At 41.5% G+C, this 14,400-nt stretch overlaps 1 protein-coding gene across 1 annotated transcript in view; it reads right to left on the bottom strand.

Moving 5' to 3' along the window:
• The window catches only part of carmil3 (capping protein regulator and myosin 1 linker 3), a 72,848-nt gene that overhangs the window by 16,205 nt on the left and 42,243 nt on the right, over nucleotides 1-14,400 (bottom strand). The window contains exons 17-25 of the mRNA XM_070918947.1: nucleotides 11,604-11,673; nucleotides 11,412-11,493; nucleotides 9,081-9,177; nucleotides 8,938-8,992; nucleotides 7,141-7,313; nucleotides 5,977-6,045; nucleotides 5,477-5,570; nucleotides 2,651-2,749; nucleotides 2,420-2,539 (exon numbers count right to left, since the gene is read on the bottom strand). Coding sequence (XP_070775048.1) covers nucleotides 2,420-2,539; nucleotides 2,651-2,749; nucleotides 5,477-5,570; nucleotides 5,977-6,045; nucleotides 7,141-7,313; nucleotides 8,938-8,992; nucleotides 9,081-9,177; nucleotides 11,412-11,493; nucleotides 11,604-11,673 — 859 coding nt within the window. The remainder of the gene's footprint in view (nucleotides 1-2,419; nucleotides 2,540-2,650; nucleotides 2,750-5,476; nucleotides 5,571-5,976; nucleotides 6,046-7,140; nucleotides 7,314-8,937; nucleotides 8,993-9,080; nucleotides 9,178-11,411; nucleotides 11,494-11,603; nucleotides 11,674-14,400) is intronic.

Raw genomic sequence — 14,400 nt, 5'->3', positions numbered from 1 at the left:
TTTTAGCCATTTTTTTGCCATTAAAAAGAGCACATTTTGGGTTGCCAGGTAGCTCTACTAACTTTTTCTGTAGGCTTGTGAGAAACCTGTGACCCTTATTATTTTTATGACTTAAGGTACAGGAAACTTCGATATTTATTATATTTATTGTCTGGCTCAGACGTGGGGTTTTAAGCCTAGTGCACTTCCAAGCAATATACAGCTGAATCAGGTGCTTCTCCGTTTGAGGACAGAAAACTTGTCTCGTCTCTGTAAGATGTGTCTGCGTTCTTTTGTCTCTGATGTGGTGTTAATGCATGGGCCGTGGCACTTGGACATTGGCTACGGCAACTCCCACCCCGGGATTCATTATCCAAAAGATTTGAAATTACCCAATGACAGTTGTAACTTGTTCTAGGTTGACTATATACGTTGTTTGCCTCACAGGTTTTTCCATTTTGATGAAGGAAACGTTCGTGTGTTTGCACAATTAAAGGCAGCAAATCAATCAGTGTGCTCCAGTTGCCGGGGTTTTAAGTCTGTTGGGCTCCGTTTTGTCAGAGAGAAAAACAAGTCCAAACAAGAAACACTGCACACTCCTCTGATGTGTGTTACTGACAGTCATTAGTCTAATAAGAGTTGACATGAGGGGACTTCTGTTGGACAGTGCAGGACTGTTACAGGTGAAGCATGTGCATTTTTCACCATAAACCTTCCAAAGGAGCTTAATCCAAGTGACAAACAAAAAGGAGATTTGTGTGCAGCAGAAATTTCAACCAGAACTGAATACAAAACAAACTGAGCCAGAAACTGTTTTGTTCAGGAGGCGGCACAGCGGCGCTTGTTGAAGTTTTGTGCAGCTCAGCAATATTCTAAAGAGTTTTTCCTAATTAATAGTGAATTGGCAGCAATATATTATTTGTTACACCCACATGTTTTACCATTTCAGCTGTTGGAGAGCACATGTAACATTTAACAGCTTGTCACTTCGTTAACTCGTCTCACTCAGAACTTGTGTTGTTAGCTTTGGGTTTGTTGAGTGGATCTGTGTATTGATACTCTGTCAGTATTCAGCATAAACAAACTCGTCATTTGGTTTCTTGTCAGGTTGAATTTGGTGAAGCTGCTCTGCAGTGTTTTCAGTTCTGGTTGTTGAGGGCTCATCCTGGTCTAATATGCAGTTTATGGCTGCGAGATCCCTTTGTTACTGAACCTTTATAGTGTGCCCTTGTGTCCGTGTTGCCACAGCAACCCAAGCCACGTGGGTTTGTAGTCTCCATGGTTGTTATTGATTTTATCTAAGTGAAACGCTCATATTGTCCTGGCTTCTGATCATAATCACAACAATCGCTGTTGATTTTTAGTTGTTGTTGGATGTTTTCTGTAACTTCAAATGCTTTGCACAGTACATCAAATGTATTCCTACATACAGATGTGGTAGAAACGCAACTCTAAACATGTATTAATGAATTCATTCATAACTTGACTATTAATGACTCCTTAAACAGCCAGACAACCTGGCAACCTAAAAGTTGTTCTGATTAATTGCTTATAACTGATCTAAAAAGTACAATTCAGTGGTAACCCTAACCCATTAATGAAGTCATTAGATACAACATATTAACGCTTCATAAAGCGTTAATCTGCAAAATAACTGGTAGAACTATAGCCTTATACTATAAATGCAATGGAGTGAGATCTATAACATTTCCCACTGATGTAGCGGAGTAGAAGTATAAAGTAGCTTTAAAGGGAATCACTCAAGTATGCTTGAGCACCCAGTGGGTTTGTCAGAGCTTTTTCTTTTTGCTGAAAACAGCTTTCTGCCTCGGCTGAAAACAACATGGGAACATGGGTGAGAGCTGTGAGAGTGAACCAAAACAAAGAGGTTGCAAGCCAAACAAAAAAAAAATGCTACAAATGCTACTGAGAGGAGCTGCAGTTGGGTGATAATTCTCTATGGGTTTGCCATTAGCGACCCCTTTCACAAGTAGTCATGTAACCCATTGCTAATTTAAAAACATTTATTATTGCCCCTTTCCATACATTACCTGAGTAAAGGCAGTAGCAGTGTGTCTGTACCCATTATCAGAAATCAGAGTCACAAATACTTTATTGATCCCCAGGGGGAAATTGTACAGTACTGGTGCTCCCATTCAAGATTAGAAAGCAGCATAAATGTAGAAATAAAAAGTATGTAAAAAATATAAAATTAAGAAATAGAGAATAAAAAATATACACATTTACAATATTTAAGTGAAAAATAAAAGTAAAAAATTAATACAACAGCAATGTATATATATATATATATATATATATATATATATATATATATATATATTGCACTGTCATTTAAGAATAAGTAATAGTGAGGTAGTAACATCAGCCATTACAGTTAAAATGTCTCACAGGCACAATAAAGTGAATAAAGTCCACTCACAGCTCTCGAGTCCCTGGCTTCTTTGAGGATCTGTCTGGCTGTCTGGACCTCCTCTCCTTCCTCGCAGCCTTTCAGGACACACACCTGCTGCTGCACCCGTACACACAGACGCTCCATCACCTATGCACAGACACGTAAAAAAAAGACATTCAAAACATACACATCAGAAATGTAAAATACACATCAAAATAAAAAAATCTTACTATCATGTGCACAAATACAGACACACACCTGTTCAGCAGTGCTGGTGACGAGGCCTTGGTGCAGCCTGAGAGCCTGTTTCTGAGAGAAACGCTGAGTCTGGTTGTTCCTAAGCAGGGCACGTTGGATCTACACACACACACACACACACAAAACAAACAAGGAAAGAGGGGAGTGGAGATGACAGGTGTTTACAAAGTGCGCGGGAGACAGGAGACAAGTCCATTTGCATGGTAATAAGGAGACTGGAGAGAGAGTTTTGATCCCCAGAAATAAACGGGATGCCTTTGATTTATTTTCTTGACTCAGCAGGTGGAAGTGTTCACTGCTCAATCATCTTATGTAAAGGGAGACGGAATCAAGGGTTCTTCAAGGACCAAGGAGCTTCACAGACAAACATGGACCCTAACCTAAATAAAAGCTTCATACACTACATATACACTCTTAGATAAGAACCAGATTTATTAGGCTAGTTCCTCAGCAGATCCATTTCTGATGTTAGAAAGAGCCTATAGTCAAAATATCATGTGAAACTGCAAAAATACTGTTGATATCAGAAATGCTCCTTGAGCCTCCAAGCCTCTCAGGAGGCGAGACGTTACGCATGATTGACAGACAGCTGAGCCGCCAGGGAAATGGAGTTTGACGTGCAATGTAAACACACTTGCTCTGTTAACTGCAGCTTACAAGCCAAGTGACAAACAGCATTTAGTTAGAAGTGTTACTGACGAAAAATGACCACACCATTCAGCATCTAAAATGACAGATCTTTATATTTAGCTACAGCCATCTCTCCTGTCGAGCAATGTTAGCAAGCCCACTTTTCCCACTTTCTGAACAAGCCAAGGTGCCAGATAAGATGTGTGTCCAGGCAAAGAGAGACACTGCGGCCAAAAAGCTAAATGTTTGCTGCTGACACACACACTTTGTCTGCTGTGCAACTGTCACACACTAAATGTCACTGTCATGCCAATGAACAAAGGTTACTTACTGCCTTATGCAAATGTGGCTTGAAATCAAAACTTTTGATGGGCTATACAAAAACAACGTCTCCATTTACATATCCAGATAAAGGCACATTGACACACACATGAACGGAAGGGGTGGGGGTGGGGGGGTGCCACCATGAGCAAAAAATGAAAAATGTCAACGGGCACTGACGCAGGAAGGACCCATATTCAGAGCACATCTATGTGGTGTAGCAAGAAAAAAAATGCTATTCCCTCTCAGGTTGTCTTTAAAACACGTAACCACATCATATTTGTAAAGGCAGCCATACCAATCAGTAGCAAACAGCAGCATGTTGGCTGTAAAAAGAGATCCATCACTTCCCAGTGTGAGATTTTAAAGGAACAGGATGCACGGCAGTCACAAAGAGGCTGAATAGCTGACATCTGAAAAATCATCAACTGAGGCTGATGTGACCTGGAAAACAGTGTGGAAAATCTTGACAACACTGACAACTACAGTGACACATCTTCCTTTTAAACACTGTTTAAAACAGATTTTCATTTTAAAAAAAAAAGATATATATTTACTTCATAAAAAGATCTTTTTTTTAAGATGTTTTATTGTACATTTCTGTTTTATATTTATGATTCTTACTTTACTTGTTTTTCTTTGTCTTTTCTCTGACTGTGTTTATTGTTATGCACCAAAATAAAGATGCAAATTCCTCACAAGTGAAAACATACAATGAACCTGATTCTGATCAAATCGACAGAGACGAACACTGTTGCCTGTTGTTGTCCACTGAGCAGCATGCAGCTGCTATGACACAAACAGCATAACTGAGCCCGGGATTGAATCAACACCTCTTTGAAAAAGTACTGACGCCCGTGCTGCATCCTTGCTGAGCGGCTGTGGCTCAGGAGGGACAGCGGGTCGACCAAAGACCTTGCATGGGAGCTCGACGTCATCGGTGTGTGAGTGTGAATGAGAGGACTCTATAAATGCATCATTGCTTTGCAAAAAGGACATATGATCAACCCAAGTTTCCAACATGAAGTTGACCTCCCGCTTTATGCGAAACCTGCAGCATCCTGGCGTCAAGCCTTTTTGCACAAGCAGGAAGTGAACAATGACTCGCAGTGTGTTTAGGGCTGCAACAAACGGTTATTTTCATTATTGATTAATCTGCTGATACAACTGTATTCAATATCCTAAAGCCCAAGGTTTACATCCTCTTACATGTCTTTTCTTTGTCTGACCAACAGTCCAAAAGCAAAAGATACTCGATTTATTACGACACAGCAGCAAATGCGCTCATTTGAAAAGATTGATGTTTGGCACATTTGCTTGGAAAATTACATCATCCAGATAGTTGCTGATTAATTGTTTCGTCTACTGATCGTTTCCGCTCAAAGTGCGTTACATAAATTGGTGGTCAGTGTCTATGGTATACCTATACTTATAAGTTTTATATATGTTTTTCCAAATCAATGTGTTGAATTTCAATATATCACTTTTAATTCAAAAGTAGCTCTTCCTCATCCTTTAAATTGAAAGAGATTGAATTACTGGTCTGCGATATGAATATGACAAACAACCTCTACAACAAGTATTTAGTGGTTCAGTTTATACAGTACATAGGCATTGTAACCTCTTCTGAATATCTGGGTTGCAATATCAAACCAGTACAATACAGAAGGCATTAGAAAGTCAGGGTTTATGAAAACTTTTCACACTCAATCATCACTTCTAATGCAAAAGCGAATGAAAGTCATTCATCAAACCCAAAGAGTCATGCTGACCCTAATTGTCAGGTAATGCTGTTATTCACCATCTGCGTATAAATATAAAACATGATGCAGCAAATTAAGACATGACAAACTGAAGGGACAAAGCTGTCCTCACCTTGGTCAGGGCATGGTCCGTCTTCTCTGGGGCGCTGCGGTACGCCTGAGTGACATCACTGAGTGGGAGGGGCATGTACTGAAGGGTAAAGTTGCTATCAAGTAGACAGGGAGAAGGAAGAAGCAGAGAGAGATAAGATAATATTACTGTGGCAGTAATAAACTGGAAGAATTATGATGTTAACAAGAACAAACAGGAAACACCCAGGGCACTTTTAACAGTTGTCTCCAATTCCCTAATACGCAAATGCACCCACACACACACACATATATAGACACACACGAACACAAGCTTCACACCCACACACATTGAAAAAAAAGACTGTTTGACTGGCACGCACGTCAGAGGACTGATGAAACGCTGTGTAATAGTAAACATTGTACAGAGATGGTTATCTGCCTTTCATATGGGTGTGTGTGACTGATCCGTTTTATGTGTGTAACCCCCCCCCCCCCCCCCCCCAAACGTTGGTGTGTGTGTGTGTGTTGTGTTCGTCTTACTGCTCCAGCGCTCTCGCCACATCTTGGAAGCCTGTCGCTGTGGTGTTGTTGCGATCCCACGTCACACTCCTGAGAGGGATCAAACCAGCAGGAAATAAGGGGAGACAAGCACAGAGAGGAAGAAGAAGATCAGTCACTTTCTAAAGCTCTTAACACACACACACACACACACACACACACACACACACACACACACACACACACACACACACACACACACACACACACACACACACACACACACACACACACACACACACACACACACACACACACACACACACACACACACAGGGCATGGTATCACAGTCGCAGTACTTATCTGACCATGCAGCTGCACAAACATATCACAGGCGGATTAACACGACATTTGTCAGGACTTTCTTTTTGCTACATGCACAAAATGAGCCCATATCACAACATTAGGAATGCATGAACAACTGCCATGCAACTAATGAGCTTCTGTTATTTCACAGTGCAGATTCTCCACCTACACGCCGCACTGTCTAACTCCTGTTTTTAAATGTATCATTTTCAGCCCCTCTTTCCTTTCATCCATCCACCGTCCTCCTCCTCCTCCATCTCTCTTTCCCCCGACTCACTCTGCCCTAGAAATTCAATCAGCGAAACCCAGATCTTACTCCTTAGGTGGTCCTCCCTCTCCTGTCCCTTCATAGCTTTCTCCCTCTCTAGTCCATATACTCCTGATACTTCCATCCGACCCCCTGTTCTATCTGCTCCTCTCAGAGTTTCCCTCTACTCCTTCCTCCACCTCTGAAAACACACGCACGTCTTCACTCAGTCTTTTCTCTTACCTAAGGGAGGTGCAATACATTGTATGCCTGAAAGCCTTTTTCCCCTCCCTCCATCGATTCTCCTCACTATCCCTCCAACTCCTCGGTGTTATCATCTTATCTCCTACATGGTTCACTTTGAAGCGCTGCATTGAACTCACTGTTCTACCTCTCAGCAACCTTGGTATATCCTCTCCTCAAACCATACCAAACATATTAATTTTCTCTCTGACCCTATTCTGTCATCTGCCCTCTAACACCTCTTTTTCTCCCTGTCTTACTCCTCCTATCCTCCTCTGTAACAGAGTGATCTCTGATCTGCAAGGAAAACCCTCCTCCTCCCCTATCATAGTCCTGATTTGAAACACACCTCAGCGTTGTGTTGATCTGCAGGGCTTTGCTGAGCATCTTGGCCCCGGAGTCCTCCAGGAGATTGCCGCTCAGGTCTACCTTTCGTAGGCAGGTGTTGGAGCCCAGGGCATTGACCAGCACCGTGCCCCGCTGGCGAAGCCTCGAGTCAGACAGCGACAGGGACTGCAGGGCCTGGAGGAGGCAGGAGGAGAAGAGCATGGTGGAAAAAAAGAAGGAAGATGATTTGAAAATAAGAACTTCCAAGGGCAAAATAAATGTGAGCAGTAATGTCTATGTTAAAAGGAACTGAGGTTTTTAGGAGACATGGACAGACAACAAAATCATAGATGCACTTCAGGTAGGTTATAGGTTCATTAGTTTAATTTTTATTTTCAAAAATTTGGAAGTGCATCAGTGTTGTTATAATTATCATGAATCATCTAAAAAATGTTTGTTTTTTTAAACAAATCAATAATACCAGAACCTGGATGAAAATCAGATTTCCATTTTCAGCTCAAACTCTTACTTATTTAGATTGGGTGCATAATAATCAACTGCTTATTAACACATTCTTTGTCCACTTTATTTTATCAGAACTCTCTGAGCAGGGCTTTTGCATTAGGATCTCATCTACTATAAACTGTGGTGAACGGTGTCTTCATGCAGTGGAACACATTACAACTTTTGAGTGCATGGGGAAATCATTTCAGTGTTAAAATTGGTTTAAACCAACTAGCACATTTTAAAAATTCAGTACGTTTCAGTGAAAATCTGTAAAAACAAAAATGTGCCTCAACTTTAGGGTCTGGTGCTCCATGCTAACACTTTAGCCTTTTTGAATTTCTGGAGGTATTTTAGATGAAAACCAACATATTGATTTTTAGCAATACACAGTCTCCCATGACCAACTCATTTATTATGGAAACAGGAATTGTAGTCCCTTCTGAGGTTTAAAACAACAGTTCGACATTTGGAAAAAATACTCACTTTCTAGCAAGAGATAGACGACATACCACTCATGTGTCTTAATTAGTGAGCTTCAGAGATGGTGGTTGGTGGATTTTGTTGCCTTTGGCAGAGCCAGGCTCGCCTTTTCCCTCTGCTTCTAGCCTTTCTGCCAAGCTAACAGTCTCCTGGTTTGTTCTCATTTTCTCACTTTTGATGCCCGCAGCCTTCTGTGACTCACATACTGCAGTGTTAGCACGGAGCACTGGACACACACACAGACGAATCCGATGTCTGTGTTGTCACCACTTGCTGGTAGTCAACTCACCAGGCTAATCTCTGACAAACTCTGTGTACTTCCTTTGAACTTTTACACATTAAACCCATCTGTACCTCTGCTAGTGTGCTTGCACACATGCGTCAGACCGTACTCGGTGCAAGAGCATAGTTGTGAGCTATCACCATCAACAGTGGTAAATAATTGAGTAAGCTACTTGTCATGCTGGATTTGCAGAGTGGAGAACGGAGAGAGCCCCGGGAGCCTCGCTGCTAAACTGAGCCCAAATGAATCATTTGCCGAGCCCAACATGACTTGTGTGCATGTTTGCACCTTGTGTGCGTGGCAGGTGGGAGATTGAGCTTCAATGCACATGAATGAGGACACAAGAATTCAAACGGTGACAAGTGTGTGTTCGTTCGTGCACAATATGTGTGTGTGGCTACAAATCTGTGAGGCATGTGTAGGCGTGCATCTGTGCAAAACACCATGGAGGATTTGTGTGTGTACTCTCTCTCTCTCTCTCACACACACACACACACACACACACACACACACACACACACACACAATATGTTACATAATCCAACTCACACACTCTTCCTCTTGCACCAAATGAACCAGTTTCTGCAGAATTTCATCCAGCACCCTGAGGAGGCAGAGAGAAGAGGAAAACATTCATCATCAGTATCATCTTCACCACCATCTGTACTGCTGGTTCCCCGCGTGGTCCGTACCTGCCCTTGATGTTGAAGTTCTTCCCCAGCATCAGGTGTTTGAGGGAGGGGTGCCTGGAGAAGGCTGGGATGACAGCCAGCAAGTCAGCATCCAAACCTGCACACAACACAACACACACTGGAGTACAAGTGCAACACCAGCAATACTGCGCTCTGCAGAGCTTTTGTGAAAACCCACTTCTAAGTAGATGTTTACTTGCATCCTTGTAAGTGCCGATCAACTACACGAACAGGCATGAAACTTTGAGAGTTCATCTTTTACACAAGATGTTAACTGATTTATCAAACTGAAAAAGTCATATTTTTACTACAGATCATTTCTGGACTGTCATACAAATGACTCATCATTTACGCTGCCAACATGCTAACATTTCTGGCTTTCCAAGCTCAGTTTCTGTCTCATGGTCTGTTTTGGAACAAAATCTCACTGCCCACTGAAATTCCAAAATACTCCCAATTAACCCCCCTCCCCCCACTCACATTTTCAAAAGCTCAAGGATAGAGAATGCTGCTAAGAGGAAGTGGTTACCATGGCAAAACATTTCAGTAAAACAAAGACTTAAATTCATCATTCAGAGAGCAAAAATATCTGTAGTTAAATAAGTACTACTGCTTCTATTAAAATTATAAATAAAAGCTTAGTGGCTCTTTAGGAATGAGGCAGTGATCACGCCATTTCCATGTTTTTGTCAGTGGGAAGCACATGGGTTGGAAGTATAAATGGTAAAAACAGAAAAAAAAGTCAAGGTATGCATTTGGTTTTATAATTTGCAGCGTTAGAGAATGAAGTTCAGTGGTAACCACTTAAGTTCATTCTCTGCTATCAACCAGTGGCTTCAAGGTGAAGAGTGCTCCAATAGAATTTGTCTACTGAATGAAAATCTGTCTTATATCTAGTCATCCGAGACTTTCAAACAATACTGTACATTAAGATTCACAGCACAGATGGCACATCGTGAAATGGTGAATGTAGAAATAAATTCTGAAAAACGAGTCACAAAGAAAACAAAAAAACTACAATAACAGTATGTTATGTTACAACATAATTCCAAATTTCTTGACAGCAAGATTATATGATGACAAACGCCTCCAAATCCAAGTACAGGGCACACACGATACTATGGAAAAGCTGCATTTAATCAACCATCAACCGTCACACCTATACTGGACTAATATTACCAGGCCCCACATTTTCTGTGTGTCAAATAGTTTGTGGTATTTCATTTAACACAATGTAATTTAGAACTAGGGGCCATTTCAGAAATATGAAGGTCTTAAGACTACATTTTGACACAGGACCCCTCTACAAGACAGTGCTGAGATCAGCTAATAACGAAGGACCTGTCTTAGTTGGTGTTGGACTTTAGGTGCAAATTCCCTAACAAATTTGCAATTAATCAAATTACCTAAAGCAATTGGCATGCAGTGAACCTGGGACTAATAGGGTCCCTGACGGTCTGGTGCACCAAGTCTGGGTCTTTGCTCACTTTGCCCAGCTGATAATAATCCAGCGTTTAATACAAAAAAAAAAATTACTTGTTTCCTTATGAATGAATGAATAATTGTTGTTTTTTGGACCACTGCGTTAGTTCAGGCCGAGCACTGAGGTCGTAACATCCAATCACAATCATGCAGTTGTAGAGCTTGGACATTTCTCACTATTCCTCTGCTGATGCACTAATTCTAACACTGTTTGCTGCCGTAGCTCCCTCCACCACCCCAACCTCCTCCTTATGTGATTAGCTTTTGGTATTGTTGATTTGACTAAGCCTTATCTAAGTTCATGTATGTTTATTAAGGGGGATTTGCTCTCCCAAAAGAATCCTTAGGGCTGCTCAAATTCTTCTGAGCTTCCTCAAAGAGCAGAGCCTTTTGTGACAAATCTAAGCATTTGCTATAAATTATCAACTCAGAAGTATGACTGAATTCTTGTTGTTTTAGTAACATTTCACTTATTAATTCTTCACATCTTACTACCTAATGGAATTTATGGCATGTAGTGCCACCTTTAAAGGGATACCCCCAACAATTTAGCATTGCACTTCAATAAAGTGCAAGAGAATAAACAGTTTAAAAACGAATGGTCAAAATCTGGGACAAGTCCCAAAATGCTGGATCCTAAAAACTCAAACTACAACTCAAACTCTTTCACTGGACCGCCCGCTGCCTCCTGAATACCCTGTTCCATACTTGTTCCATGCCAGACCATGATGGCCGGAATCATAAGGGTTTCAAATATCCTACATCAGTTAAATGTGAAATGTCTCCTAAACTGAAAATGTACCATCTAAGTCTGTCCCTCAAGGGTGTGTGTGCACAGACGTCTCTTACCATTATCAGATACGTCTAAAGTCCCCACGCATGACACTCGAGGAAACAGTTCCTGAATCACCCCGGCACCTGCTGACCTCAACTGTGGGAGGAAGACAGAGAGGAGAGGGACATGATGGGATAGCCACGAGCGCTAATCTATGAAGAAGATAAGTGAATATACCTAGAGCAGCTGAGACCGACAGAGCATACCTCACAGCTGCTGATGTCCAGGTGTAAATCAGTGATATGAGGATTATTGGACAGACCTAGGAACAGAGCCCTGAAGGAAAACACAGGTGGGGTGAGATGGGAAAAGAGAGATAGAACAGGGGAACGCGGCAGCAAAGACAGACAGAAGGGGGGAGGGAGAGGTTAGTGGAAAAGCGGATAAGGGAAGAGAGGAGTGAACAGAATGACAGGTAGAGAAGAATAAAAGGGGGAGAAACAAAGGGCAATTAATGGACAAAGGCAAGGCCAAAATGACAGAGTGAAAAAAACAGAGAGAAACATAAATCCACTTGCTTCTTTTCCTCCCTCTAACAACCGGAACAGTTCATACACCCCCTTCCTGCCCCGTGTTCTCCACTGCACACCTAAAAGTTTTAGGGCCATCTTAAAAGGATTTAGAGAAAGGAAAGTAGCTTAAAAAGCAGATTCATAGCTCAGTAACTCCCCACCAGAAACCACCTTGAAAACCTTCAACATCTATTCGGGAGGAGTGGCCGATCGTTGCTCACGCACACACATACACACAAAGCTCAGCTGGATGCAGAAAGAAAACTGCATTTGCACATCAAGGCCCTGCTGGAGGTTGCTCTTGTGCAATACATACACATTTAAGAGTTATGCGCCATGAGGAGGTAATGAGGAGAAGTGCTAAGTGGGGAGTCCGCTCCATCCATTTTGGCCAAGATCCAACATGCAGCACACAATTATCTCAATTGTTGGCAGTTTGCTTTGTTCACTCCGCTATTGATTGGGGTTTTTTTTGGCTATGAGAAGCTAACAGCAGGCTACACACCTAACAGAGAAACTGTAATGCAATATTCCATTCATCCCCGTTGGGAAACTTGCTTTTTGCTTGGCCGCTCTCTGAGCCGGTCTAGCAACAGATCTCCTGAAGCCGCGTTAGCACAGTGGACGCCGGCCAAATACGGAGGCTTCAATCTGCGTCCTCTGATTGAAGGCCAGTCTACTACCATAACAGAAAATGGCTCCACCGTCGAGGAGAAAGCGTTTGAAACCTAATGCGAGCCTTGATGATGAAATCTCACTGATGGTTTGGATGCAAACTGCACTCCATATGGTATAAGCTATTTTAGTATTCAAGCCTGACACAATAAAAACAGAAAAATAACATCCCTGTCCACTCAAGGCCACCGCGCATCAGCTATGCATTAGGGCTGTTTGCTAAAGGTTGGACATAAAGTTTAAAGGCCTTGTGCGTAATTTAGAAAGTGCTTCAAGCTAAAGCACCTCACAGCATCATGAGAGGACACATTTTTAGCATGAGTGGCCCCAGTGGGAATTCATCCTTCACCACTCTCAGGCATCGAGTCTGACTAAACATTGTCAACGGCACGAATGGTTGTTGACACAGAGAGGCGGCAACAGTGAAAAACGGTTGGTAACACACTTACAGAGGTGGAGAGTTAAAAATAATGGACGACATGAGTTGTCATGTAAGCTACTTATATCATGAACCTTCTTCATAGCTAAACATAACATTATTTCAGATCTGTAAACTTTCAATTCACCATCAGCCTCCACATTTATTTGAGCAACACTGGCTCCATTAATAAGGACACATGTCTCCTGCACTTCCATATTGGCTCACTGACAGTATTTCATTTCTTAAGTGGATTATTTTATGATTTTAATTTACTCCTACTGTGCTTGAAATTCATTATAGAAATGAGACGCATTGTAACAATTCAATAAGATAATTTTTTGGAGCAATACATTCACTTGCTCAGTCATTTCATGCCCTTTATAATATTCCTATACTATTCCAATTAGGACTTTGACAGTATCTAGTAAGATCTAACATATAACAATAACAGTTTTTATTCATTTAACATATCATATAGAGACACACTTTCTGTTTTTGTTTCCTCAATAGTGAGCTCATGGTAGCTTTCTCACAGTATAATACAGTACATCAGTATAATATTACAGGGACTGTTTGATGTGTATATTAGCGCATCCTCTTGGCTTTTATTGCCGTTTCTTTTGCCAACGCAGTATGTGCATCCTGTCCAGAGGTTCTCCGAATGAAGGAGAAGTGATTGCTTGCCAGTTGGCTGTCACAGCTGGCGACGCACTAGTCAAAGCTGATCACCGTCAGTGGAATATTCATGACGTAACCACCATCAGGAACGCCACAGCTAACGCAGCGGTAAATACAAAACACTTACAGAAGATTTGGTTTGGATCTGACACCAGCGCTCCGTTTTCCTAAATTTGAAATCTGCAAACCTCACTGTGTGGCACTGATTGGAATCATTTTAATGTAACATGAGAATAGGGATTGTGGTTTTATATTTACATTGACAAAGAATGTGTTTTTAATGTGGATCAGTTACGTCATGATGCCATACCATAATAAGGACTCAGATATAGATCCGGCGTATGTATTGTGCATCCCTAACTGTCCAAGTAGAGGCCTTAGTGTTTGCACTACACTAACAACTGATGTATATAGGACAAAACACATTCCATTCACATTTAAAATGCATTGCCGAGTGTGAACCTACAGAATTCTGACGACATCATACTGTACCCACATATTCTGTACTGCTAGATGCTTTAAACTTGAATATGTTCCTTGACCCCCTTTATATGTAGACCTAACATGCTGCTTGGATTTAGACGGGGCTTTGGTACCTTTGTTAGAATTTTCTCACTTGAAAAACCGCAGGTCAAAACTGGCCTTGACCTTGACAGTGCAGTTTTGAACCTTTGTTTTGATGTTCTTCTAGGAGTGATTCGTTTATTTTGCTCGTAT

The sequence above is a fragment of the Enoplosus armatus genome, chromosome 14 (assembly GCF_043641665.1).
Source record: "Enoplosus armatus isolate fEnoArm2 chromosome 14, fEnoArm2.hap1, whole genome shotgun sequence".
NCBI classification, from domain to species: Eukaryota; Metazoa; Chordata; class Actinopteri; order Centrarchiformes; family Enoplosidae; genus Enoplosus; species Enoplosus armatus.
Note: the sequence above shows the minus strand (reverse complement) of the source record. Positions and strands in the feature narration are given on the sequence as shown.